Consider the following 26,957-nt stretch of genomic DNA (forward strand, 5'->3'; position numbering starts at 1 on the left):
GAGTGGGGATGCACACAAACATTCTTCCATGTCTGAAGTTTGAGGTGGGCAGCCCCTCCCCACCTACCCACCATGTGAAGCTTTCCCTCCTCTGCCCATTCATCAAACCAGAGAAGACCCAGATTCCTTCCTTGCTTCCCTCAACTAGACGACCTCTCTTCCTTGCACAGGCCAGCTCTGTTTTACACTACAGTCAGATATTGATTCTTTGTACTAGACAGTTGGTTCCTTAGAGCAGGACTGACTTACTCAGCATTGACTCCTCTGAGAGGGGCCTTCACCCACAGAAAGGGTCTTGGGAGGCATCTAGTGGGGAGCACGGGTGGACTCCCACTACCAGAGGACTCCCACACCGGGTGGACTGCCGCACTGGGTAGACTCCCAGCACCAGGCGGACTCCCGTTCCCGGGCGGACTCCCGTCACCAGGCGGACCCCCGGCACCAGGCGGACTCCCACTACCAGAGGACTCCCATCGCCGGGCGGCCTCTCGTCCCCAGGCAGACTCGCACTGGGCAGACTCCCATCCCTGGGCAGACTCCCACACCGGGAAGACCCCCACTCCCAGGCGGACTCCGGTACCCGGGCAGACTCCCACACCGGACGGACACTCATCCCCGGGCAGACTCCCAGCACCGGGAGGACTCCCGTCCCCGGGCGGACTCCGGCACTGACCCTGCACCAACCCCGCTCAGCACTCAGGCCTCTGCCTAGGGTGCCCCCCCCCCCCCCGCCCCTTGTGCCCCACCTGCCCAGGGGTGGCAAGTCTGTGTGTGAGCCCACCCCCGACCCAGGAGCAGACGCCGGTGCCACGTGCAGAGCCCTCTCCAGGAGGTAGCAGACTCACCATGTTCATGACGGTGAGGATGAACCTCTGGGCCGCCTCAGCCCCGTGGTACTGCACCATGTCGGCGTCGGCCACCACCAGGGTCTCCACCGTGTGTTCGCTGGTCAGCCGGATGGCATTCCTCCGCTGCCGCCCATCCCGCGACGGCCGGCCCTTCCTCGGCTTCTTCTTTTCTAGAAAACAACGGAGACATTCCTGCCGCGCTTTGCTGTTTCCTCACCACAGGAAAGGGATATTAGTAAACAGTGAGTAACCCTCGGCTGACTCTTCAGATCAGTTGATTTCCTAGAAGACCTTACTTTGCTAAACAGCTAGGGTTATTACTGAGTCCCACGTCAGAACATTTGGACACTCAAAGCCACCACTTGAGGACTGACATACAGATTTGTGGGTGCAAACACCTCTGATCAACATCAAAGGTCGATGTCAATAACATGCACTTTCAGAATCTGAATGTGAACAGAAAGACAGTTCCTTAATTCGATAGCTATTTTTCCATTTTTACATCAGCCCACATGGAAGCCTTTCTTTGGGACTGGAATGAAAATCTTCCATGTGGGCTCATATAAAAATGAAAATAATAGCTATCAAATTAAGGAACTGCCTTTCTTTCTCTCCTTGGAGGAAAAGTTATGACCAATCTAGACAGCTTATTAAAAAACAGAGACATTACTTTGCCAACAAAGGTCCGTTTAGTCAAAGCTATGATTTTTCCAGTAGTCATATATGGATGTGAGAGTTGGACTATAAAGAAAGCTGAGCACCGAAGATTGATGTTTTTGAACTGTGGTTTTGGAGAAGACTCCTGAGAGTCCCTTGGGCTGCTAGGAGATCCAACCAGTCAATCCTGAAGGAAATAAGTCCTGAATATTCATTGGAAGGACTGATGTTGAAGCTGAAACTCCAATACTTTGGTCGCCTGATGCAAAGAACTGACTCATTGGAAAAGCCCCTGATTCTGAGAAAGATTGAAGGTGGGAGGAGAAGGGGATGACAGAGGATGAAATGGTTGGATGGCATCACTGACTCAATGGACATGAGTTTGAGTACACTCTGGGAGGCCTGGCATGCTGCAGTCCATGGAGTCGCAAAGAGTCAGATACAACTGAGCAACTGAACTGAACACAGAAGCCAGCTCTGCTACAACCTCTATAGAATAAACTCAGCCCATAGGTGTACAAACTGGTTTCATACAGTGACTCAGTCATTCTAGAACCGAAGATGCACACAAAAAACCTGAAATACGGTTCATAGTGTATAAACAGTCTGTGCAGTGAGACAAACTGAAAAACAACCTACAACCACAGAGAAAGCCAATGATGCTAAAACAGTGGGCAGTCATGCAAAGCACAATTGTGAAGATTATTTAGTGATGTAGAGAGAAGCACATATGAATCTATATATAGTTAAATCTCAGGTTGGCAAAGATTTAACACACAAGCATCTTCAGGCCCAGAGATAATAACCTTCTTTAGGAAGAACTTAACTAAAATACGAATCATGGGTGATGTGTGATCTTCATTTTCCTTTTTTTCCTCTGTATTTTCCAAATTTATACAATAGAACAAGTACTTATTTATTTAAAGTATTATCCCTGAGTCTGAGAAAACCCCAGAAGTCACGTTTAAACTATAAGCAATAAAACAGAGGGCCTGGGGAGCAAAATATGTCATCTGACTTATCACAGAAATGCAAGACAAAATGTATGACTGTCTTGTCAACCCGCAGGGTGGTTCCCTCCTCCCCAAAGCCAGGCTCACCTCCCATGGAGACTTCCAGGCCTTAGGAGTGGAATTTAGGAAGACAGGGTCTATTCTAAGAGAAAAGATACGGTCTCAGATGGTACTGCCTTTGCACACAGCCAGAATGAAAGAGGCCCGTGGCTGGCAATCTCGCTCTGGACCTGCACTCACATTCACGGAGCCCCTCTGAATACAAGGAAGGTAGACCACGGGCAACCTCCAAATTCTGAGCTCAGCATGCTTGCCGGGCGCTCACTGCTTGGATCAGGCCAACCTATTCATCTTGGAATATGCGATAAGCCACGTCACCCTCACTTTAAAGCAGCAGAAGTGAAGGGCCACCCAAATAGGAGCTCTGCTGTAACTAGCACACCCACATTTTCCAAGGTGATGAAGAAACAAACTGTGCCGCGGCTCCTCCCTAAGCTGGGAGTTATTACCCATCTTTCCGCATCCCCAACTCATGGATTCCTCTGCAGCTACTCCCCACACTGGCTGCTTATTTTCACCATGTCTGTGTTTTCTGGCTCCTGCATGAATACAGCTGCATTTTTAGCAGTGTCTAAAGGACGCATGAGCAATATTTCTCTGGAAGATGCTGGGCTGAAACAGCTAAGTGGTGAGTGCTTTCCTAGAAAGGTAGCCTAGCACTTCCCACCAGAGGAGCAGGTGACCCCTGGACTTTTCACACAGAAAAACACTGCACTGGGCATCTGTCTTTCAAGTAGGACCAACAAGAACTGCCTCTCCCTCCCTGATGGACCTGGGAGAGCTAACAAATGGTGCCACAAAGGGTGTAATGTTGCATGTTAACATCTGCCCAGAATACTGTCACAGGTAAAACACAACAGTCGGGGCTCTGTAGTTGTTAAAGGGTTTGCAGCTACGACGACTCCCTCTGCCCCTTTGGCCCCCGGCCCCGGGCCCAGTACATGTTGTGAAGTAAACACTCACTGAATGAGTGCATGCTTGAGTGGGTGGATGAATGAATGCATGGATGAATGAGTGAGTGGAATCCCTATTTCCCACATAACAAAGCTGAAGTCAAGCACTGGGCAGGGGTGGATTTGGCTCTAGAACCCAGGCCTCACCCCACAGCTTTGACTCTCCTGCCTGCACTGCTTTGGGTGTGAATAGGCTCCTCGGTGTCATCTGAACTTAAAACACAGGGACAGGAAAGGCCACGGAAAACTCAGCAGGAAAGGACTCTGTGCGTGGCCTTGACTGCTGTAGGACCTGAGCAGGAGGAGCAGCCTTCTGCCTCCACGCGCACCAGGCCCTCGAGTCAGAGCAGCAAGTACATGGCCGGCCCGGGGCACGCGTGCTCCTGCTGTGTCCCCTCACCAACAACCGCGAACTGGGGCTGTCACATGGCAACCACGATAGGTTGGCTGGTGATCCCTCCACACGTTCAAGGACGTGAACTGGTGTTCACGGACACCCTGGTGCTCCATCCTTTCCCAAGCATAAGAGGAGGAGCCTCAAGACTCGAATCAGATTCCCACAGCCAGCTGGGTTTCAGGAAATCAGAATTTTTCAGATTTCACGGGACAGTGTGGTGTCCGGGCCACATACTGAACACCTCTTCCAGGGACATCTAGGACAGCAAGCCCTCATCAAAGGCAATACTTTTTTCTGCAGTGGAATGAGTACATAAAGACACTCAGCAGTCAGCATCCAGAAGCCTGGATTGGGGAACAGCAGCTAAGACAGCCAGCGAGGACCTGTATTCCCTGTCCCTACACGTGGGAACAGGAGGAGCAGAAGGCAGCTCACTGCCCTCCTCAATCCCTGCTCCCAGCAACCCCTCCATCAGCAAAGCTCTACAGCCATCACGCCTGATGATTCTTTCTTTCCTACAGGGAGAACAGAACCATAATCTACTTTTACCTTTAATTCCATGGACTGCATCAATATTCCCTAATAAAGTCTCAGCAATACCAATATTCACAGATGAGAAGCATATTGAAAAGCAACAAGAAAAACATCAATTTCAGAATAACATGGGTGCTGAATCTAGACCTCACAGGAGAGGTCAAAATTGAGGCCAAGCAGGCAGGCAGCCACCTGGGGGCCCTCCAGGCTCACTTGGTAATCAGCTGTCTCCCTCCACTGTGGGAACGGGGGAGGCGGCCCTCACCCCACCGATGAGGACAGACCGCAGCCTGCGAGGCCCCGGGTCTGTTGTCACAGACGCCGGGGATCACTCCCAAGTCCTTCCCCAACAGTGTCTTTTGCCAGAACGTCGCTGGGGCTTGGTGCTGACTTGGTAGACTTTCAATCTCGGGCTTCACATTATTTTTCTTACGTTTATTTTCCCTTTGCCCCAATTATCCATTAAAGAAGAAAACTGTGTGTGTTTATGCAAGTTACCATGAACCTTGTTTGGGACAAGATGCGGGAGAGAAGAAGACAAGGAAGAAACCAAAGTCATTCTAAACACTGTACAATTAGCATATTCAAATCATTCTATGAGTTTGGGGAGTGTTCAAAATGCTGTACGAGTATATAATTTACTGTAGTTATTAGTTTTGCTCTTGGTAAAGGAAAAATAAGCTCAGTTATAAATTGTCAAGCTATATATAGAATAGATACTATTTTAGTTTAACAACAGCAGAGAATTTAGGTATTCACAAGGGAAAACCAATGCATAAACTATAAAATACTTCATGTAAGAATTCAAACAGTGGAAGTCAGCCCTGAAATTACTCTATGTCCTGCAAGGAGGATCCTTGCAGGTCTGATTCTATAACATCATCTCCAGGGAAGACCTCAGGTTATCCTCATGCCAAAGGAGCCCTGCCAGCTGCGGAAGCAAATCAGAAGGAAAACAGGCACTGTGGAAGAGATGGAGGCAGCTACCCGAGGACACTGGGAAGACAAAGACGAGCCTCTCCCCCAGGAACCGGGTGGAAGGCATCCAACACGCTCACAGAGTCAACGAGAACATGCACACTTAACCTGAACTTGGCGTTCAAGCCAGAAACATAAACATTTCCCACACGCAGCACTCAAGGTCCAGATACAAGAACGTCCCCACCTGGGTACACTAGCTCAGTGGACAACCAGAACCCTCAGCACCGGGGAAGAGTCCAGAGCCACGTGTTCCTTTAGCTGCCCTGACCATGGGTTTTCTCCAGCTCTCTCGTGGGCAGGACGAGAACAGTCCCATCAGAAGCCCTTGCAGCTCTGTGATGTGTTGCCCAGAATTCACCTGAGGCCAGAGGACGGCCACCTCGTTCTCGTCTGGAGGCACGGCTCGGGGATCTGCGCCCAAGCCCCTGAGACCTTCGTAAGCCCTGGGGAGAGGGGTCTCCTCTGGGGCTGGGAGAGGGGTCCCCACTGGCAGGACAGGCCCTGGTGCCCAGAGTGAGCACAGGGTGCAGGAGCTCTTCACCCTGGGGGCCATGGAGGCCTACAGATGAGTAGCAAGCAACGACAGGATTCAAAACAGGGATGCAGTTTGGGGCAGACCAGAGCGTGCACCGAGCTCAACTACAAGCTACTTGTGGGACTCTGGGCAAGGCTCAGAACCTCGCCAAGTCTACGTGACTGTCTTCAAAATCGGAATGATCACCCCCACCGCACAGGCCTGCACAGTGACTGAGATGCTTAAGGAGCATTTAGTTCATTCTCTGGGATGTTGTGATTCTGAAGAATTTATTGAAATAAATGGCACCCTAATTGCAATGGCAATTATGACTGGTGACAGCCAGGTCACCTAGTGGCCAAGAACAGAGTTTTAGAGACAGAATGCTTGGATTCAAATGAGGGTCCCCATTGTTCTGTCTGATCTGGGGTAAATCGTGTGCCCCCTGCTAGCCTCAGATAACTTATCTACGAGGCAGACCGACAACAGCTCCTCTCAGTGGGCTGCGATCAGGCTTAAAGGAGATCCAGGTGCAATCCCTGAGCTGAGCGCCTGGCTCACAGTACGTGCTCAATAAAGCTTAGCTCTACTGATGACGGACCACTGCTGTTCTTCATAGAGACAAACGAGGAGGGTGGGCCTGAAAGCTTCAGCCGGGGTGTCCCAGCTGGCCATGTGACCCACGCAGCTCATCTAGTGCTCCCTCTGAACACTGCTGAGGAGGAAACGAGACAGCCCCAGGAAGCCCCAAAGAGCATCTAGCAGGAGAATGCATACCGCCAAGGCTATGGTCAGGAGGGGCGATGGGACACAGACCCAGAGACACACCTGACCTGCAGAGAAACCTTCTGAAGTGCCAACACTGTCCTCCCAACCCATAATTTGTATATAGCAGGTTCTAGTTTTTAGACAAGGTTTCCCCCAGGGAATCACTTTTTAGAACCTTCATTTTCACACCTTATTCTTTTGGAAACAAACAGTCCCTGGGCGGCCTGAGGACGCGCTCTGGAAAGTTGTTCCTAGGGAGCACTCATTGCTTCTGAAGGCTCTCTAGATGAAGTGCACGGGCCCACGTGCGTGCTGGGGACAGGTGAAGTCACACCTGTGAAGCCAGCGCTCTGAGGACGTGGCTCCCGAAGCTGCAGCCGAGGTCCCACCAGAGCCTCCAGGCTGAGCTCACTCCACCCTGCAGACTGTTGTCAACCTCACCTCCAGACAAGACAAGCAAATGGAGACCCCCAGAAATGCGTCCAGCATCTTGCTCCTGGAGGCCACTAACCCCACTGACTGGGAGTCCAGCCTCGCAGAATAACCACTGTCCACTCTGCCCTTGAATTGGGTTCTGAGTTTCCTGAAATCAGGAGAAAAATTAAAAGTTTAAGGTAAACATGCCAGATGATCAGTTTTACACAGCCCTCCAACGGGAGGAACACCATTCCTCAGGGAAAGACAGTATTTTCCTAACACCAACTTCTAAAATAAAAATAACAAGTCAGACTTCATCTAGGGGCCACTGCACTAGCCAGTGTTCCCCACATTTTATGACAAATGTGATCATGAATTTAGTTTAGCTGTCTCTCTCAGGAACCTTCTATAGGAGTGGAGGACCAAAAACTACAGCACTCATCAGAGGGAATTCCAAAGAAATTCTCCTACACGTTCCAAGTGGGTGGCCTCGGGGATCCCTCGGTCCCAGGGGCAGTGGGAGCACCCAGAGGAGCCGCCATGGGCCTGCAGCCAACAAAACAGGCAGAGCCAAGAAGGGGGATGACCTGCGGTTGGAGCTAGAAAGAAGAGGGAGGGCACGGGCTTCCAGAATCAGGGGTCAGCCCAGCGGGCAGGGCCCCGGGCTCGCTCAGTGTCAGGCTCACCAAGGCGCCACACTAACCTCCCTGCCAGGGCAGGCCGGGCTGCCGTGCAGGACATGGGGAGGGAGCCTTCTTTTCTGTACCAGCCACGTCAGAAACGAACTCAAAACTGGACAACAGAAGTAACCCTGAGAACAGTGAAACCTCTCAGACCAGGCTGAACAGGAGGCTGGAGCTCTGGGGTCTACCCCGCTTGCCGGGAGACCCCCTGTAACCCACTGCAGGGGGAGGACCTGAGCAGAGACCCTGAGGCTCTTGGAGTGCCCCCTCCTCCCCGAGCCCCCTGCTCCCCAGGAATCCTGCAAACTCCAAACTCCCATCCATGCTGTAGTCTAACGTGGGTCTATACTTAGCTTCTGGGCTAGACTGTGAGCTTAAGGACCCAAATATCACCCTCTGGACCTTCCAAATTGCCAAGCATGGCCTAGTGCATAGCAGAAACATTTGAGAATTATACTTGGTTGAGTGATTTTTTTAACTCTTTGAATTCCTAATTAATAGCAAGATTTTCAACAAACTTAACCTAAATGTCCTGAAATTAAATTCACATACAGCATGACCATCACTTAAGGGGGCAGTTGTTCAGTGGCTCAGTCGTGTCCGAATGTTTGTGACCTGTGGACCGCAGCACACCAGGCTTCCCTATCCTTCACTTCTTCACAGAAGGCGGGGGCAACGCTTACTGTGAGGAGCCCAGCTATGGCACCCGATGGAGCTGAGTAGAGTATGCCTGTGTTGTGGGGGCCGGAGGCAAGCTTCCTCATCTCTAAAACTAGGGGATAATTACTCCACTCTCTTAGGATGGATGTGAGTCAGGTGTAACACAGGACCAGGTGTATAACTGTTACTGTTGTTCAGTCACTAAGTCATGTCCAGCTTTTTGTGACCCCATGGACTGCAGCACACCAGGCCTCCCTGTCCTTCACTATCTCCTGGAGTTTGCCCAAGTTCATGTTCATTGAATCGGTGATGCCATCCAACCATCTCATCCTCTGCTGCCCTCTTCTTTTGCCTTCGATCTTTCCCAGCATCAGGGTCTTTTCCAATGAGTCAGCTCTTCTCATCAGGTGGCCAAAGTATTGGAGCTTCAGCTTCAGCATCAGTCCTTCCAATAAGTATTCAGGGTTGATTTTCTTTCGGATTGACTGGTTCAGGTATATAAGTGCACTCAAATATGCTGCTAGTTTTATTTCTATCCTTATCATTACATCACTATTACTGCTGTTAACTACTAGGGTCTAAATGCTAGTTTTTAAACTTTGTGTGAGTGACCCAAAACAAATAGTGGATGCTCGTATACACCCTACAGGGTCTGACCAGGATCTCTAGTCTAGATACTCACCAATCAACTTGTTGTCTTCAATATTTCTTACTAGGCAGGAGCATAAAATAATTTCCCTAAGGACATCCTTAATCATGCAACAACAAATTAGAATTGTACAAAAATAACAGTTTCAAGAGAAGTGGCTTTTAACTCCTGCTCAATATCCCAATGTAACCTCCCAACATTCCAGAGGGTGGAATATTTTAATCATCACAAATGTGACAGAACACAAAACATGACTGTACATGAAATCGGCCATTTAAACCATGAAAAATTAATGATGTTTCATTAGAAGAGATTTCCATAAAAGAATGGAAATCAAATGTTTCTCATTAAGATGGAAAACAGACAGTGTGAGTCCTTCTCCTGGGGGAAGAGACCGACTCTTGCCCCAAGCGGGATCCTGTGTACAGAGAGACACCCCTGCCACGGCCACACAAACCCATTTTCAGGGCACCAAAGCCACCGCTGCACAGCAACTAAATTAGTAAGATGTGTAGTTTAAACTGCATGTACAAGAGCCCATTGTCGTTTGTCTTTAATTTTTTCAAAATAAGCATGTATGAGATATAATAAAAAATACCTTCAAGATGGGAATTGGAAACTCTGAAAATTCACCTGGGCCTGATCTTGATGCCCACGAAGGTTCCACTTAACAGAAAGGTATCCATTTCCCACGCACCAGTTATTTGTCCTTTTTTTCCTAGCCCTCTCTTTTGCATTCCACTCTGGGGTGGTGGTGGTGGTGGTTATTCAGTTGCTTAGTTGTGTCTTACTCTTCACGACCCCACGGACTACAGCACGCCAGGCTTCCCTGTCCTTCACTGTCTCCTGGAGTTTGCTCAAACTCATGTCCATTGAGTCAGTGATGCTATGCTACCATCTCATCCTCTGTCGTCCCCTTCTCCTCTTGCCCTCAATATTCCCTAGCATCAAGGTCTTTTCCAATGAGTCAGCTCTTTTCATGAGGTGGCCAAAGTACTGGAGCTTCAGCTTCAGCATCAGTCCTTCCAATGAACATTCAGGGTTGATTTCCTTTAGAATTGGCTGGTTTGATTTCCTTGCAGTTCAAAGGACTCGCAAGAGTCTTCTCTAGCGCCACAATTCAAAAACATCAATTCTTCAGCACTCAGCCTTCTTTATGGTCCAAATTTTATTGATATCATTTATATATGATACAATTTAACTGTTGAATATGCACAGTTCAATGGTTTTAGTATATTCTCAGAGTTATGCAACGTCACCATCATCAATTGTAGAGGACCTGCAAACTACTTCCTGGACTCCCGTGCCGGCTGGGCGTGCTGGAGGGAGACAGGAAGGTAGGAGATACGGAGAAGGGGCCCCTGTGTTTCAGCACAGAGTAACAACTGTTCCAGCAGTGGTGGGCAGCTGCAGCTCCAGCCTCTAGCTCCCGGGGAGCTCCCAGCCCAGCTTCCTCATCTCCTTCAGAGGTACGTCCACAGGGACACCAACGTGGCTGTCAGTCCTTAAACTACTTCCTGCACTTCATTCAAGCTTCGAGGACTTCTCCCGGGTCCATGGAAATAGTAAGGATGTGCACTTTCACACGGCAGAGCACTGCCATGGACGGAATGCTGCCCTTCACCCTGAACCGTCTTTAACAAAAACCAGTCAGTGGTGCCCCATGAAGGAAATGCAAGCATCACTGTGTGCCAAGATTTCTCAACAACCTATCACGGCCGCATCCAAAGACCTGGCGACAGCACCTTGCAGATTCAGTCAACGCGGGGAAAGCACTGGAGGAGGAAACATGAACAGCTAGTCTAGTTTTTAAGTTCACACACACACAGACTTACAAACAACATGCTTCCCAAGAAAACTGTCAGATCCAAAAAAATTATTTTCTAATCACTTTTTTTCCTTCAACAAACGGTCTTCTTATTTAAAAAAAAATAACAAAACAGCAAAAAATCTGGAATGATAGGTCCACAGCTGAAGATGAGCTCCCAGCCAGGTGAACTTTTGGCAGTTGCATAAATCCAACATCCTTGAAAAATAATGGCCTTCTCTATTTTTTTTTTTGAATAAGGAAAAAAATAAGTTTTGCGCTCCAAGTATGAATTCTTTAAATAACTTTACCCAAGGCCAAGTCATTTTTATAAAAGGCATATTTTTTCATGTAAATTCCTTATAAAGAAAGGTGGAAAATAAAGATTTTTTTGTGGTTAAGATCTTGAATGAAGGACTGATCAACCTTGGAGTTCAAAATCAGTCCCTTCACTAGGCGGGAGGTGTCCCCCACCCCCACCCCCACCCTGGGAGGCAGCAGGGCTGGGGTAAGAAAGCTGAACTGGCCCTGCCAGACCTTTCCACTCATGATTAGAGCCACGTGGGCACCAAGTAGCCAGGCACCACTGTCTGTGGGTGAGGCTCATTCAGTCAGTAAATATTGAATTGTGAACCTACTGTGCAAGGCAATGTAAGTGATCACCAGAAGGAATAAACATTAACTACAAGAACAGATGCATATATAAAAATCATAAATACAACAAATGTTTGCAAAGAAAGAACAATGCTATGAAAAGATAAAAGGAGGGGGTTCCAATTTAGATTGGGTTCCATCAGGAAGTGACACCCGGGCCAAGATTAGAAGGATAAGCAAGAGTTAATCAGGGTGGGTGAGAAGAGAGGAGATGCGAGCAGTCCAGGCAATGGGAACAGCAGGTGCACAGGCCCTGGGGACAGAAGAAAGCACAGCATGTTCCAGAAACCACTGGGATCCCAGAGCAAGAGAGAATGTGGCTGGCAAAGAGGCTGAGCGACAAGACAGAGGCATACTTGGAGAGTCACATGCAATATGCTCGGGGTTTTCTTCCTTATCCCTGGAACAGTGGGAAGTCATCAGGGCTCAGGTTTCCAATGTGTCACTCTGGCTGTTGTGTGTAGAACAGATTCCAGGGGAACATGGAAGCTGGACACCAGTTGGATGATCGCTACAGGAGCACAGGTAAACAAGGACCACAGCTGGACAAGGTGGGGCAGATAGATTCAAAGAGGTATGGGTTGGCCAAAAAGTTCATTCAGTTTTTTTGCATAAGATGTTATGGAAAAGTCTCAACAAATTTTCTGGCCAACCCAATACTTCGAAGGTGAGGTCAAGAATACTGGGGATATCAAAGTACCAGGTTAAGACAGTTATCAAAAATAACCCCTGGTTTGTATGGTTGTGCTAATCATTGAATAAGGGACCCCTATAACAGGGCCAGATGTGGGAGAAAAAAGCACTGCAAGTTTTGGCCCTGTTAAGTTTCAGGTGCTTTTAAAGCACTCAAGTGCAGAGGTCAAGTTGAATGTGGAGTGTGCAGACTTGGCGCTCAAAGGCAAAGGTGAGATCAGAGACAGGCATTCAGGAATCAACAATCCCAGACCAATCCTCCCAGGACCTCAAAACTGCATGACTGGGTAGAAGAGATGACACCAGCAGCAGAGGGGCAATGCCAGGAAAACAGGGCACGCAGTCACAGGAGCAGAGGGAACAGCATCCAGGGGAAGGGCCAGGCGGGGACCCCGGGGGCCTTACAGGGGCACTCCTGACAGAGGACCGGGGGGCTGAAGCCAGGGAAAAGTGAGAGAAGGAAACTGCAGACTTTAGAGGAAGAGAGAAACAAGGATACTGCCTGAAAGTACTAGAATTGAGGGAAGCTTTCCTTGAGGTGGAAAAAACTCACACATCCAATGAGGAAAACCCGGCCGACGGAGGAGAGCCATCTCCACTCGGTTTCTGCCTCCCTACTGTCCAGTCACAGGCCGCACCCAAAAGAACAAGGCTTCCAACATGCCCACCTCATGCCAACCGAGGAAAGGCGCGACTGCTCCACAGCCACTCGTCACACCATAGCCTTGCACCAGTTAAGCAAGATTAACTCTTGCTTATCCTTCTAATCTTGGCCCATGTGAATCCGTGGCTGGCTCCACGCTGGGTGCTCTGCTCAAGGGAGGGAGAGAAGCATACAGAACCTCAACAGTCCTATAAACCTCACATAGATGAAAAGAATCATCAAGGAAACAACCCACACTTCTAGGGAAAGCGGGCTTCCAACTGGACGGAGAGGAGGAAGAAAAGCACATTCATTTTATCAGAAAATGACAGAGGTTCACAAACAGAAAAAAGCAGCAAGGCAAACACAAGGTCGCACCATCTCAGAAGAGACGCTGGGCCTACTGCAGTAAGAATGCTTCAAGCTGGCTGTTGCCAAGGTCCCAGAAGGTAAGGCAGATGGCTGCAATTCACATAAGTCCAAAACCTTGTCTCAACCTCTATTAAATATTAAATGTTCTCATAAAAGATACTGTATTAGTCAGCTAGGACTGCCGTGACACAGTGACACAGACTGGGTGGCTTAAACTACAGACAGTTATCTTCACAGTTTTAGAGACTAGAAGCCAAGACTGAGGGGTCAGCAGGGCTGGTTTCTTCTGAGGCCTCTCTTCCTGATTTGCAGATGGCCATCTTATCCCTTCATTTTCACAGGTCTTCCCTCTGTATCCATCTAAGTCCAAGTTTCCTCTTCTTATAAGCACTCTCTAATGACCCCATCTAACTCAGTCACTTCCTTAAAGGCCCTATTTCCAGACACAGTCATAGTCTGAGGTGCCAGGGGTTCAGTTCTGTTCAGTTCAGTCACTCAGTCGTGTCCGACTCTTGGCACCCTCATGGACCACAGCACGCCAGGCCTCCCTGTCCATCACCAACTCCTGAAGCTTACTCAAACTCATGTCCATTGAGTTGGTGATGCCATCCAACCATCTCATCCTCTGTCATCCCCTTCTCCTCCTGCCTTCAATCTATCTCAGCATCAGGGCCTTTTCAAATGAGTCTGTTCTTTGCATCAGGTGGCCCAAGTATTGGAGTTTCAGCTTCACCATCAGTCCTTCCTATGAACATTCAGGACTGATTTCCTTTAAGATGGACTGGTTGAATCTCCTTGCAGTCCAAGGGACTCTCAAGAGTCTTCTCCAACACCACAGTTCAAAAGCATCAACTCTTCGGCGCTCAGCCTTCTTTATAGTGCAACTCTCACATCCATATATGACCACTGGAAAAACCACAGCTTAGACTAGATGGACCTTTGTTGGTCAGGGGTTAGGACTTCAATATAAAGATTTGGGGGGACACATTTCAGCCCATTAACAGATGACCATCTTCTTTCCTGCCTTAAGCACTATGGACTGCGCAGGTCACTTTCACATGAATTGGAGTGCATATATTTACACGGTCAGGACAGTCAGGACAACATGTGAGTCCCAGAAAGGAAAATCATCTCAGAGGTCCATCGAGATACATTTGGCAAATTCAAGAAAACAAATGCAAATGCTTTGCAGTTATCATGCTTCTCCCACCACTTTCCAGTTAAGTCTGTTGCTGAAAGATGACACTAGCCTACTAGAGCTCAATGGCTTTATCCTCCAAATGGATGGAAGAGAAAAAAAAAAGGACATCCCCCAAACACACAGCTTGGGGGAAGAATAATTAACATGCTCATACTTCAGCCAGAACAAGACAGGACGGACCAAAGCCTAAAAAGAAATCGACTTGTCTTCTGCACCTGGAATCCTCCACAGGGATCCTGGGTATTGTTTCTTTTGACAGATGGTCTTTCATCTTTGACAAAGAAGTACAAGAAACTTTAGACAGCCCAGATATTTCTCCACCTGTGCGAGGAGGGCAGGCCACTCTCCGGACCAGGAACTCTACTTCCGTGCTTTAACACAAAACTAAAATATAGGTAGAGGCTTCTTCCTCCCTCTCCCTCCCCTGATAATGCACAGCACAGGCCTCAGGTGGCCTGGACATGTCCCCAGGAATGTGGGCTTTAAGGTGGGGACTACCCTTTCCACCTGTTTATCCCATGGTGAGCAGGGTACCTGGTACACTATTTTTGAATGTATTAATGAACGACAGGATGAAGCCCATAAACAATGAACAAAAGGATCAAAAACCCCTTTGTCTTCTTTTTAGAAGCTTAGGGAAAACAAATTTCTGGTTCTGTCTTGGATGTCAGTGGTTCTTCCAAAAACAATGATCACATATTTCCAAAGCAGCTAATAATCAGATATCCTTCACTCCTCCAAAGGCCCCTTGACTCTCACAGAAGCCCTAGATGTACCCTACTCATGGAGAGAGAGCTCAAATAACCCACCAGCAGACCTAGAGGTGTGAAAACAAGTCAAGTCTTCCATTTTTGGCCTAGACCCAGTGATCAGACCACTCAACATGCCAGCAAATTTGGAAAACTCAGCAGTGGCCAAAGGACTGGAAAAGGTCAGTTTTCATTCCAATCCCAAAGAAAGGCAATGCCAAAGAAAGCTCAAACTACCACACAATTGCACTCATCTCACACACTAGTAAAGTGATGCTTAAAATGCTTCAAGCCAGGCTTCAGCAATACGTGAACCGTGAACTTCCACATGTTCAAACTGGTTTTAGAAAAGGCAGAGGAACCAGAGATCAAATTGCCAACATCCGCTGGATCATGGAAAAAGCAAGAGTGTTCCAGAAAAACATCTATTTCTACTTTATTGACTATGCCAAAGCCTTTGACTGTGTGGATCACAATAAACTGTGGAAAATTCTGAAAGAGATGGGAATACCAGACCACCTGACCTGCCTCTTGAGAAACCTGTATGCAGGTCAGGAAGGAACAGTTAGAACTGGACATGGAACAACAGACTGCTTCCAAATAGGAAAAGGAGTACGTCAAGGCTGTATATTGTCACCCTGCTTATTTAACTTATACACAGAGTACATCATGGAAAATGCTGGGCTGGAGGAAGCACAAGCTGGAATCAAGATTGCCAGGAGAAATATCAATAACCTCAGATATGCAGATGACACCACCCTTATGGCAGAAAGTGAAGAAGAATTAAAGAGCCTCTTGATGAAAATGAAAGTGGCGAGTGAAAAAGTTTGCTTAAAGCTCAACATTCAGAAAACTAAGATCATGGCATCCAGTCCCATCACTTCATGGGAAATAGATGGGGAAACAGTGGAAACAGTGTCAGACTTTATTTTTCTGGGCTCCAAAATCACCGTAGATGGTGACTGCAGCCATGAAATTAAAAGACACTTACTCCTTGAAAGGAAGGTTATGACCAACCTAGACATATTAAAAAGGAGAGACATTGCTTTGCCAACAAAGGTCCGTCTAGTCAAGGCTATGGTTTTTCCAGTGGTCATGTATGGATGTGACAGTTGGACTATAAAGAAAGCTGAGCACCAAAGAATTGATGCTTTTGAATTGTAGTGTTGGAGAAGACTCTTGAGATTCCTTGGACTGTGAGGAGATCCAACCAGTCCATCCTAAAGGAGAACAGTCCTGGGTGTTCATTGGTAGGACTGATGTTGAAGCTGAAACTCCAATACTTTTGCCACCTGATGTGAAGAATTGACTCACGTGAAAAGACCATGATGCTGGGAAAGATTGAGGACAGGAGGAGAAGGGGATGACAGAGGATGAGATGGTTGGGTGGCATCACTGACTCAACGGACTTGGGTTTGGGTGGACTCTAGGAGCTGGTAATGGACAGGGAGGCCTGGCATGCTGTGGTTCATGGGGTCGCAAAGAGTCAGACACGACTGAACGACTGAACTGACTGACTGACAGTAATCAGACTATGACTCTTTTCCAAAGAACTGCCTTCCCAAATGCCAAGGATACTTCAGGGTCAAAGAACCTGCCCAGAAAGGCACTTTACTTAAGTCACCAGGCCACATTTTTCTTTTCCTTGGAGCACTTACTGCAATTTGAAATTATTTAATTGTTCTGTGTTTAATAACAGCCTCTTCTACTCTGTAGGAAGCTCAATAAGAATAGGAATCATTGCAGTTTATGCATTGTTCCATACCTACTGCCTACCACATAGTAGGTGCTTTGTAAATAGTTTTAAAGTAAGTGAGAGAGTAAATGAAAGAATATTGGACTTTTGTACTAACATGATTTCCAAATATCTGTTGAATCAAAGAAAAAGCAAGAGAATTGCAGAAAAACATCTACTTCTGCTTCATTCACAACGATAAAGCCTTTGACTGTGTGGATCACAAAAAATGTGGAAAATTCTTAAAGAGATGCGAGTACCAGACAACCTTATCTGCTTCCTGAGAAATCTGTATGCAGGTCAAGAAGCAACAGTTAAAACCAGACATGAAACAACAGACTGGTTCAAAACTGGAAAAGCAGTATATCAAGGCTGGATACTGTCACTCTGCTTATTTAACTTGTATGCAGAGTACATCATGCAAAATACTGGGCTGAATGAATCACAAGCTGGAATCAAGATTGCCAGGAGAAATATCAATAATCTCAGATATGCAGATGACACTGCCTTAATGGCAGAAAGAAACGAAGAACTAAAGAGCCTCTTGATGAAACTGAAAGAGGAGAGTGAAAAGCCTGGCTTAAAACTCAACATTCAAAAAACGAAGATCATGGCATCTGGTCCCATCACTTCCTTGCAAATAGATGGGGGAAAAGAAAATGCAAGCAGTTATAGACTGTATTTTCTTGGGCTCCAAAATCACTGCATATGGTTACTGCAGCCATACAATTAAAAGACGCTTGCTCCTTGGGAGGTATGACAAACCTAGACAGTGCATTAAAAAGCAGAAACATCACTTTGCCAACAGAGATCTGTCTAGTCAAAGCTACGGTTTTTCCAGTAGTCACGTATGGATGTGAGAGTTGGACCATAAAGAAGGCTGAGTGCTGAAGAATTGCTGCTTTTGAACTGTGGTGTTGGAGAATACTTTTGAGAGTCTCGGACAGGAAGGAGATCCAACCAGTCCATCCTAAAGGAAATCAACCCTGAATATTCATTGGAAGGACTGATGCTGAAGTTGAATCTCCAATACTTGGCCACCTGATATGAAGAGCTGACTCACTGGAAAAGACCCTGATGCTGGGAAAGATTGAGGGTAGGAGGAGAAGGGGGCAGTGGAGGATGAGATGGATGGATGGCATCATCGAAGAAATGGACATGAGTGTGAGCCAACTTCAGGAGATAGTGATGGACAGGGAATACTGGCGTGCATCAGTCCATGGGGTCACAAAGAGTTGGACACAACTTAGTGACTGAACAAATCAAATCAAAACTACTATGGTAGGCTTCCCAGGTGGCACCATGTGAAAGTCGCTCAGTCGTGTCCGACTCTGCGACCCCACTGACTATCCAGACCATGGGATTCTCCAGGTCAGAATACTGGACTGGGTAACTTTCCCTTCTCCAGGGGATCTTCCCAACACAGGTTGCCCACATTGCAGGCAGATTCTTTACCAGCTGGTCCATAGGGTCCATAGGGGAAGCCGAAGAATACTGGAGTGGGTAGCCTATCCCTTCTCCAGCAGATCTTCCCACGTGGCATTAGTGGTAAAGAATCCACCTGCCAATGCAGGAGATATGAGTTCAGTCCCTGGGTCAGGAAGATCCCCTGAAGAAGGAAATGGCAATCCACTCCAGTGATCTTGCCTGGAAAATCTCAGGGATAGAGGAGCCTGGCTGGCTACATTCCATGGGTTAAGAGTCGGACAGGAATGAGCGACTATGTGCACACACACATACACTACTATGATAAATATGTTCTTGATTTTATTACCTTTTAATTGTATTTGATGTTTAAATCTTTACCCATGCTTTTACCATCTTTTTCATGTCATTTCTGAGTCTTTGCCACTGAATAGATGGTTTTAACGCCTTTATTACAAAAATGATAATTTTTTATCCTCTGTCATGTTTTTAGTTCCATTTTCTCTTAATTACCATGTGAGCTATATTTTCCTGAGTTTGTCATCTCTAGTACTGAGAAGGCAATTCTACAATAAGCTATCTTTACAATCTTATGAAACATTCTTTTGGTGTCAAGAACATAGTAGAACTTTGTCTTCCCCTTTGTACAGAGAAGAATTTAGCATCCCTTTTTTCTTCCAGATCCTTTTCCATTTTTCTGATTTGTAAATATTTCTTAAATTTGAGGTACAGAATATTAATAAAGTACTTTATAGTTTACATCTTTCCTTACTTTTTACAACAGTTTTATTGAGATATGATTCATATACAATTCACCCACTTTAAGTATATAATAGCTTTTAGTATAGCCTCAGAGTTGCACAATCATCATGACAGTAATAGACCATTTTTATTACCCAAAATGAAACTTCATACCCATTAGCAACCACTTCCCATTTCCCTCTGCCCTCTACCACTGCCACCCTAGGAAATCACTAATTACTTTCTGTCTCCACAGGTTTACCTATTCTTAATATTTCATATAAATAGAATCATTAATATGTGGTCTTTTGTGTCTAGTGTATTTCACTTATGAACATATTCTCAAGGTTCATCCATCTAGCATGTATCAGTACTTCATCTTTTTTTATGGCCAAATAAGACTTCATTGTGATCTACATAGTCAAAGGCTTTGGCATAGTCAATAAAGCAGAAATAGATGTTTTTCTGGAACTCTCTTCCTTTTTCCATGATCCAGCGGATGTTGGCAATTTGATCTCTGGTTCCTTTGCCTTTTTTAAATCCAGCTTGAACATCTGGAAGTTCACACGGTTCATGTACTGTTGAAGCCTGGCTTGGAGAATTTTGAGTATTACTTTGCTAGCATGTGAGATGAGTGCAATTGTGCAACAGTTTGAGCATTCTTTGGCATTGCCTTTCTTTGGGATTGGAATGAAAACTGACCTTTTCCAGTCCTGCGGCCACTGATTAGTTTTCCAAATTTGCTGGCATATTGAGTGCAGCGCTTTCACTGCATCATCTTTTAGGATCTGAAATAGCTCAACTGGAATTTCATCACCTCCACTAGCTTTGTTCATAGTGATGTTTCCTAAGGCCTGCTTGACTTTGCATTCCAGGAAGTCTGGCTCTAGGTGAGGATCACACCACCATGATTATCTGGGTTGTGAAGTATAGTTATTTTGTGTATAGTTCTTCTGTGTATTATTGCCATCTCTTCTTAATATCTTCTGCTTCTGTTAGGCCCATACCATTTCTGTCTTTTATTGTGCCCATCTTTCCATGAAAAGTTTCCTTGGTATCTCTAATTTTCCTGAAGAGATCTCTAGTCTTTCTCATTCTATTGTTTTCCTCTATTTCTTTGCACTGATCACTGTATACATGTCAAGAAGCAACAGTTAGAACTGGACATGGAACAACAAACTGGTTCCAAATCAGGAAAGGAGTATGTCAAGGCTGTACATTGTCACCCTGCTTATTTAACTTATATGCAGAATAAATCATGCGAAATGCCAGGCTGGATGAAGCACAAGCTGGAATCAAGATTGCCAGGAGAAATATCAATAACCTCAGATATGTAGATGACACCACCCTTATGGCAGAAAACAAAGAGGAGCTAAAGAGCCTCTTGATGAAAGTGAAAGAGGAGAGTGAAAAAGTTGGCTTAAAACTCAACATTCAGAAAACTAAGATCATGGTATCTGGTCCCATCACTTCATGGCAAATAGATGGGGTAACAGTGGAAACAGTGACAGACTTTATTTTAGGGGGCTGCAAAATCACTTCAGATGGTGATTGCAGCCATGCAATTAAAAGATGCTTGCTCCTTGGAAGAAAAGTTATGACCAACCTAGATAGCTTAATAAAAAACAGAGACATTACTTTGCCAACAATGGTCCATCTAGTCAAAGCTATGATTTTTCCAGTAGTCATGTATGGATGTGAGAATTGGACTATAAAGAAAGCTGAGTGCCAAAGAATCGATGCTTTTGAACTGTGGTGTTGAAGACTCTTGAGAGTTCTTTGGACAGCAAGGAGATACAACCAGTCCATCATAAAGGAAATCAGTCCTGAGCATTCATTGGAAGGACTGATGCTAAAGCTGAAGCTCTAATACTTTGGCTACCTGATGTGAAGAGCTACCTCACTGGAAAAGACCTTAATGCTGGGAAAGATTGAGGGTAGGAGGAGAAGGGAGCAACAGCGGATGAGATGGATGGATGGCATCATCAAAGAGATGGACATGAGTGTGAGCCAACTTCAGGAGATAGTGATGGACAGGGAATACTGGCATGCGGCAGTCCATGGGGTCAACTTAGTGACTGAACTGAATTGAATTGAAGACTTCATTGTATGGAATACTACTTTGTGCAATTGTGTACAACTGTTCATTAGTTGAGAGACATTTGAGTTTTTTCATATTTTGGCTACTGTGAATAACACTGCCATGAACATTCACGTTAAAGTTATTATGTGAACAAATGCTTTAATTTCTCTGGGGTACATACCTTGGAGTAGAATTGCTTGGTCATGTATTAACCCTTTGCTTAAACTTTTGAGGAACTGCCAACCTGTTTTCTCAAAGTACCTGCACCATTTTTATTCTCAGCAGTAGCACATGAAGGTTCCAATTTCTCTGCTTTTCCACCAACATTTGTTATTGCCCATCTTTTTACTGTAATCATCCAAGTGGGTATGAAGTGGTATCTCACTGTGGTTCTGACTTGCATTTTCCTCTGCTTGCCTGGGAAGAGCCCATGGACGGAGGAGCCTGGTGGGCTCCAGTCCATGGGGTTGCTAAGAGTCGGGCACGAATGAGCGACTTCACTTTCACTTTTAACTTTCATGCATTGGAGAAGGAAATGGCAACCCACTCCAGTGTTCTTGCCTGGAGAATCCCAGGGACAGAGGAGCCTAGTGGGCTGCCGTCTATGGGGTCGCACAGAGTCAGACACAACTGAAGCGACTTAGCAGCAGCAGCAATAATGCTGAGTATCTTTTCATGTGATTATTGGTCATTTGTATATATTCTTCAGAGAACCATCTTATTAAGCCTTTTGCCTATTTTTCAACCGAGGTGTCTTTTTTTAACTGAATTATAGAATATATCCCAGATACAAGTCCCTTATCAGATACATGATTTGGAGAAATTCTCTTCTATCATGTAAGTTATCTTTTCATTTTCTTGATAGTATCTTTGGAGCACAAAAAGTTTTAATTGTGATGAAGTCAAATGTGTCTTTATTTCCTTTGGTTGCTTGTGTGTTTGGTATTACATCTAAGAAATCATTGCCTAATCCAAGGTCACAAAGACTTATTCCTATATTTTCTTCTAAGACCACGATAGCTTTAAATTTAGGTCTTTGATCTTCCAGTAACTTTTTAATTATTGCTTTCTATTTGTAACTGTATTTGCATCAATTAGTTAAGACTTAACGCTATGGTAAACCAGTTTCAATCAGCAACATCAACTTCTTATATTAAGACCTCCTAATTCCTAATCTCTTAATTTTGTTTTAGCTCAGAATCAACTGCAATTATATTGATTTCTTCTTCTTATGTTCTAGAATTATGTTCCTCCAGGAATTATGTTCTTCTAGGAAGAAATTCTTGATAGAAGAAGGACAAGTAGGGTATACAGTTTCTAAGAGCACCAGGTGCCCTCACGTGTGAACAACAAATTGTCTGAGTGTCAAATTCTTGGAGCACAATCACTTCCTATCCCAACACTGTAATCTTGGCTCTACTGTGTTCTAGGACTTAGTATCATGGACAACTCAGAACTGCCAGATTTTTGTTTCTTTTGAGTAACCCGTTTTGTCTTCTTCAGTTCAGTTCAGTTCAGTCTCTCAGTCGTGTCTGACTCTTTGCGACCCCATGAATCGCAGCACGCCATGCCTCCCTGTCCATCACCATCTCCCGGAGTTCACTTACATCCATCGAGTCAGTGATGCCATCCAGCCATCTCATCCTCTGTCGTCCCCTTCTCCTCCTTCCCCCAATCCCTCCCAGCATCAGAGTCTTTTCCAATGAGTCAACTCTTCGCATGACATGGCCAAAGTACTGGAGTTTCAGCTTTAGCATCATTCCTTCCAAAGAAATCCCAGGGCTGATCTCCTTCAGAATGGACTGGTTGGATCTCCTTGCAGTCCAAGGGACTCTCAAGAGTCTTCTCCAACACCACAGTTGAAAAGCTTCTTAAATATTGCTATGACTTTTCTTATTATTGTAACTCACAAATTCTTCCAGAATAGACAGCTGTTGGGTCTAGATATATGAATTTTGATCAAAACACAGTAAGCCTTTTACTAAGTAAACACAAAACTTTATTGGGGAGCATTTTCCCTATGCTCCCCAGTAAGTCCTTGTTGCTTATCTATTTTATATATAGTAATGTGTATATGTTAATCTCATAATTTATCCTTCCCTGCTTTTCCCCTTTGGCAACCATAAGTTTATTTTCTGTCTGTGAGTGTGTTTCTATTTTGCAAATAAATTCATTCATAATACTTTTAGATTCATCATACAGTATTTGTCTCTCTGTCCATCCATGTTGCTGCAAATGGCAGCATTTCATTTTTTATGGATAAGGAATATTCCAGTGTGTGTGTGTGTATACACACACACACACACACACACACACACACACTACAGGTTCTTTATCCATTCATCTGTGGATGGACACTTAGGTTGCTTCTATGTCTTGGCTATCGTAAATAGTGCTGCTATGAAAACTGGGTACATGCATCTTTCAAATTGAAAGTTTTCACCTTTTCTGGTTATATGTCTAGGAGTGGGATCACTGGATCATATGATAGGTTTGTATGTAGCTTTATAAGGAACCTCCATACTGTTTTCCATAGTAAAGCCCTGTCTTCTTACATCCCATTAGGACATGTAATAAATCCTTTCCATAGATATGTTTTTTTCTGCATAGCCTTTCCCTGATAGGCTGTAGTATTTGTATTGAGATCCTCAGACAGGTTTTCTCTGCACACTCAAATTGGACTCAGGAGAGTCTATCTAAAGCTAATGCCAAGACTTGGATGACCAGGTCTCCCCTGTTCACAGCAGTCAGCACCCCATCTCAGACCTGCTGCTAGAGGGCAGGCGGACAAGCAGTCTCCAGGAGGCATCTATGCAGTCAGCTCTGCCAGGCTACGGTGGGACCCTGTGCCTCCCCAGGGAGCAATACTGTACATTCTGCACCGACGGGATGCTTAACCTGGATCCACAGGCCTCCTTCTGTCCACAGGTCGATGCTAGATGCAGAGTGCCAGCGACACGCACTTGACCACAGAGCCGCCCTGGAGCTAGCTGCAGAACGGCCGTAAAACAACGGCCATGCCAAAGCAAGAGGGACAGCCAGCCATTTTCCTAAGTAGATAAATCTTCTGAAATTCAAAGCCAAGGACAAACAAGAGATGGAAAAATATTTTTTCTGGCTCTCCTTCAGTGGGGCAGGATTTGGCCATTCTGAAAAGGCCACTGACTACCCTTACCAATCCAGGCCCAAGTCCACACCAATTTTGATAACGGACTACCCATTTCCTTCATTTTTCTAAATGTGATTTTGCCTTTTTCTATCTTCATGCAGGTTTTAGTGGAAGGACCATTTGACAGTTGCAGGGTGAAATGCAAGGCTGTGCTGCAAGCATGCTTTGCAGTACCCACAGTGCCTCTGCCATTTCAAAGATTAATAAGAGGGCATTTCTGTGGCCTCCTAGTCTGAATGTGTCATCATATTCTGGGTGATTTATTTAAATCTGCTGCCACTGTATGGTCTCCTATAACAGACTCATTTGGACTGCCCTAAGCTCTGTACTAGAGTCTTTACAAGAAGCTCAAGGAGTTGTAAGTCTGCCAACCTCAGCATTCGATTCCTGCGAGACAGCACTCCCACACAAGTGCAGACCCTGACAGCCCACTGGGAGCTGAGATGCCCCAGGGCCCCTCAGGGCGCTCAGAGGAGTCGTGTGCTCTCTGTCTACGGTACTTTTCTGCCCTCTCTTTTAGAGACAGGGTAACCCCTCCATCTCCCTCCCCCACTTCCACACCCTTTCCACCCTATTTACTGCATGCTCTTTCTCAGCCAGACTCACACCACTCCTGCTCTGATCCTGGCATACCTGCGCCAACCATCCACTGAACAAGACACTCGTACCAAGAGGCCCGTGAACCAACCTGTTACAAGAGGAGGCCTCCCTTCATGAGGTACACATTCAGTTTCTTTGTCTGATATAATTCATTCTTTGAATCCCTGGAAACCAGACCCACCACACTGATTTTCTTTTCTAGAAGCCTATAAGAACAGATCAACATAAAACCCCCAGCCCAGCAAGCAATCTTCCAGGGCAAATTCTGTCACTGTAGAAACCTGATCACTTGCAGCAGAACCTTGACCTCTGGGGACCACACTATGTCATCAATCAGTACAGTGGTCTGAGATCAGCTCTGCAAATGCCTTCAATTTGAAATTACACATGCCTACACATACTCTGCAGGAGCTTTAGAAAGGGCACAAGCAGCTATAATATATAAGCCCACCACTTGTGGCCCTGGTCCCATCACAGGTCAACCCACTCCCTGCCTGGATGCTGCATGAGAGACAAGGATAGTCCAGCTAGGGAAATCCAGAGATCAGCTGCTATTGTCATGACCAACCTGTTTCCAAGCTCCAGGAATGACACCAATCAATTTTCTTTCTGGAACATCCCCTTTTTGGGCCATATACCCTGGTCAGAAATAGAAACAGCCCACCCTCCCTATCAAACCCAACAGGAGGTCTTTCTTGCTTTGAGGACTCCTAGATCATAGACTACACTTCCAGGAGATCGACTTCAACGCTGCCCAAATTGAGTCTTCACTTTCACAACTATACTGCCATAGGCAAACTAACCTCAGATTTCTCGAGTTCCCAGCACAGCACAGAAGCGTCCATTCTATGGCAACTGTGGCTCTCAAACTGGCCGCTTTTCGCTTGCAGCCCACGAGCTACTAGAACAAGCTACTGTGCCCTACGTTCAGGACGAGAGTGAAAACCGACGTTTAAACCACTACTCATTCCTTCCCATCCTAGCTCAGCTTCACGGAAGCTCCACTCTAGATAAGTGCGACGAAGAAGCAGAGCTCCCATTCCCTCAGCTGCCAGTCAAAGGATATGATACTATACCCGGAGGGGTAGGCCACCACCATTTCTTATCCCCAACAGTCCAAGCTGAAGAGTCTAATTTCCTGAAGAGTGCATCCAAAATGTTAAGATTCCATTCTTTCCCCCAGTCCCATTCATAAGGAGGAGGTTCTAACCCAGGAAAATCCTGGGGGCACCAATCACTCTCATATCAGCTTGCTACAGGGCAGACATTCTATGTCAGAAGAGGCAAGCTGAGAAGACCAGATTATCAGCTTCACCTACTGTCCAGAGTAGCAGAGGTAGTCCATAAAAATAAAAAGCTTCCATGCTTTCCCCAAAAGTACTGGCATTATTTGAAATAGTGTGGGAAGTTCAAGCCTACAGGCACTCTCAAAAACAATGAGGATTTTAGTGATAAGCAAATATGGGGCTGGCAGCTCCTCTTAGTTAAGGGCAATAAATTAAAAGATAGGTCAGGTGGTTCTTCATAGAGAACAGCAAAGGAGAGTCCTCCTGGGGTTAGAACAGACCTTAAATACTTGTCACAAAGACAACCCCTAAATGAATTTAGTTGGATCAAACTGTGGAGCCATGTATGTCTTAGGCACTGTTGAAAACAGTAAAGCAGTCAGTCAGCAAATAAGGAAGCATAACAGTTGGGTGTAATTCCAAAAAAGGCAGACAGCTTCATAGAGAGATTAGGGAAAGAGATGGTCAAATAGAACCCTAATTAAACCACTGTCATGCAAGGTGACTGTATACCTGCCCAAGGCTGCTCCTTCTGAGAGTTAATGCCTCCTTCTGAGGCATTACAAGAAAAAAAGACATCACCAAAATAGTCTGAGTCACTAAACAAGTAAACAAGAAAACAACAACAAAAGAAGACCTGAAGAAGTGATGGGGAACCAGTATTC

The 26,957-nt window shown here is 45.8% G+C and overlaps 1 protein-coding gene across 6 annotated transcripts in view; it reads right to left on the reverse strand.

Annotated features, from left to right (window-relative positions):
• Positions 1–26,957, reverse strand: part of ADAMTS17 (ADAM metallopeptidase with thrombospondin type 1 motif 17) — a 396,657-nt gene that overhangs the window by 331,774 nt on the left and 37,926 nt on the right. For all 6 annotated transcript variants that reach the window (XM_044933289.2, XM_025271613.3, XM_044933288.2 and 3 more), the window contains exon 4: positions 846–1,018. In XM_044933289.2, the coding sequence (XP_044789224.2) occupies positions 846–1,018 (173 nt within the window). The remainder of the gene's footprint in view (positions 1–845; positions 1,019–26,957) is intronic.

The sequence above is a fragment of the Bubalus bubalis genome, chromosome 20, assembly GCF_019923935.1.
Source record: "Bubalus bubalis isolate 160015118507 breed Murrah chromosome 20, NDDB_SH_1, whole genome shotgun sequence".
In the NCBI taxonomy this organism is placed as follows: Eukaryota; Metazoa; Chordata; class Mammalia; order Artiodactyla; family Bovidae; genus Bubalus; species Bubalus bubalis.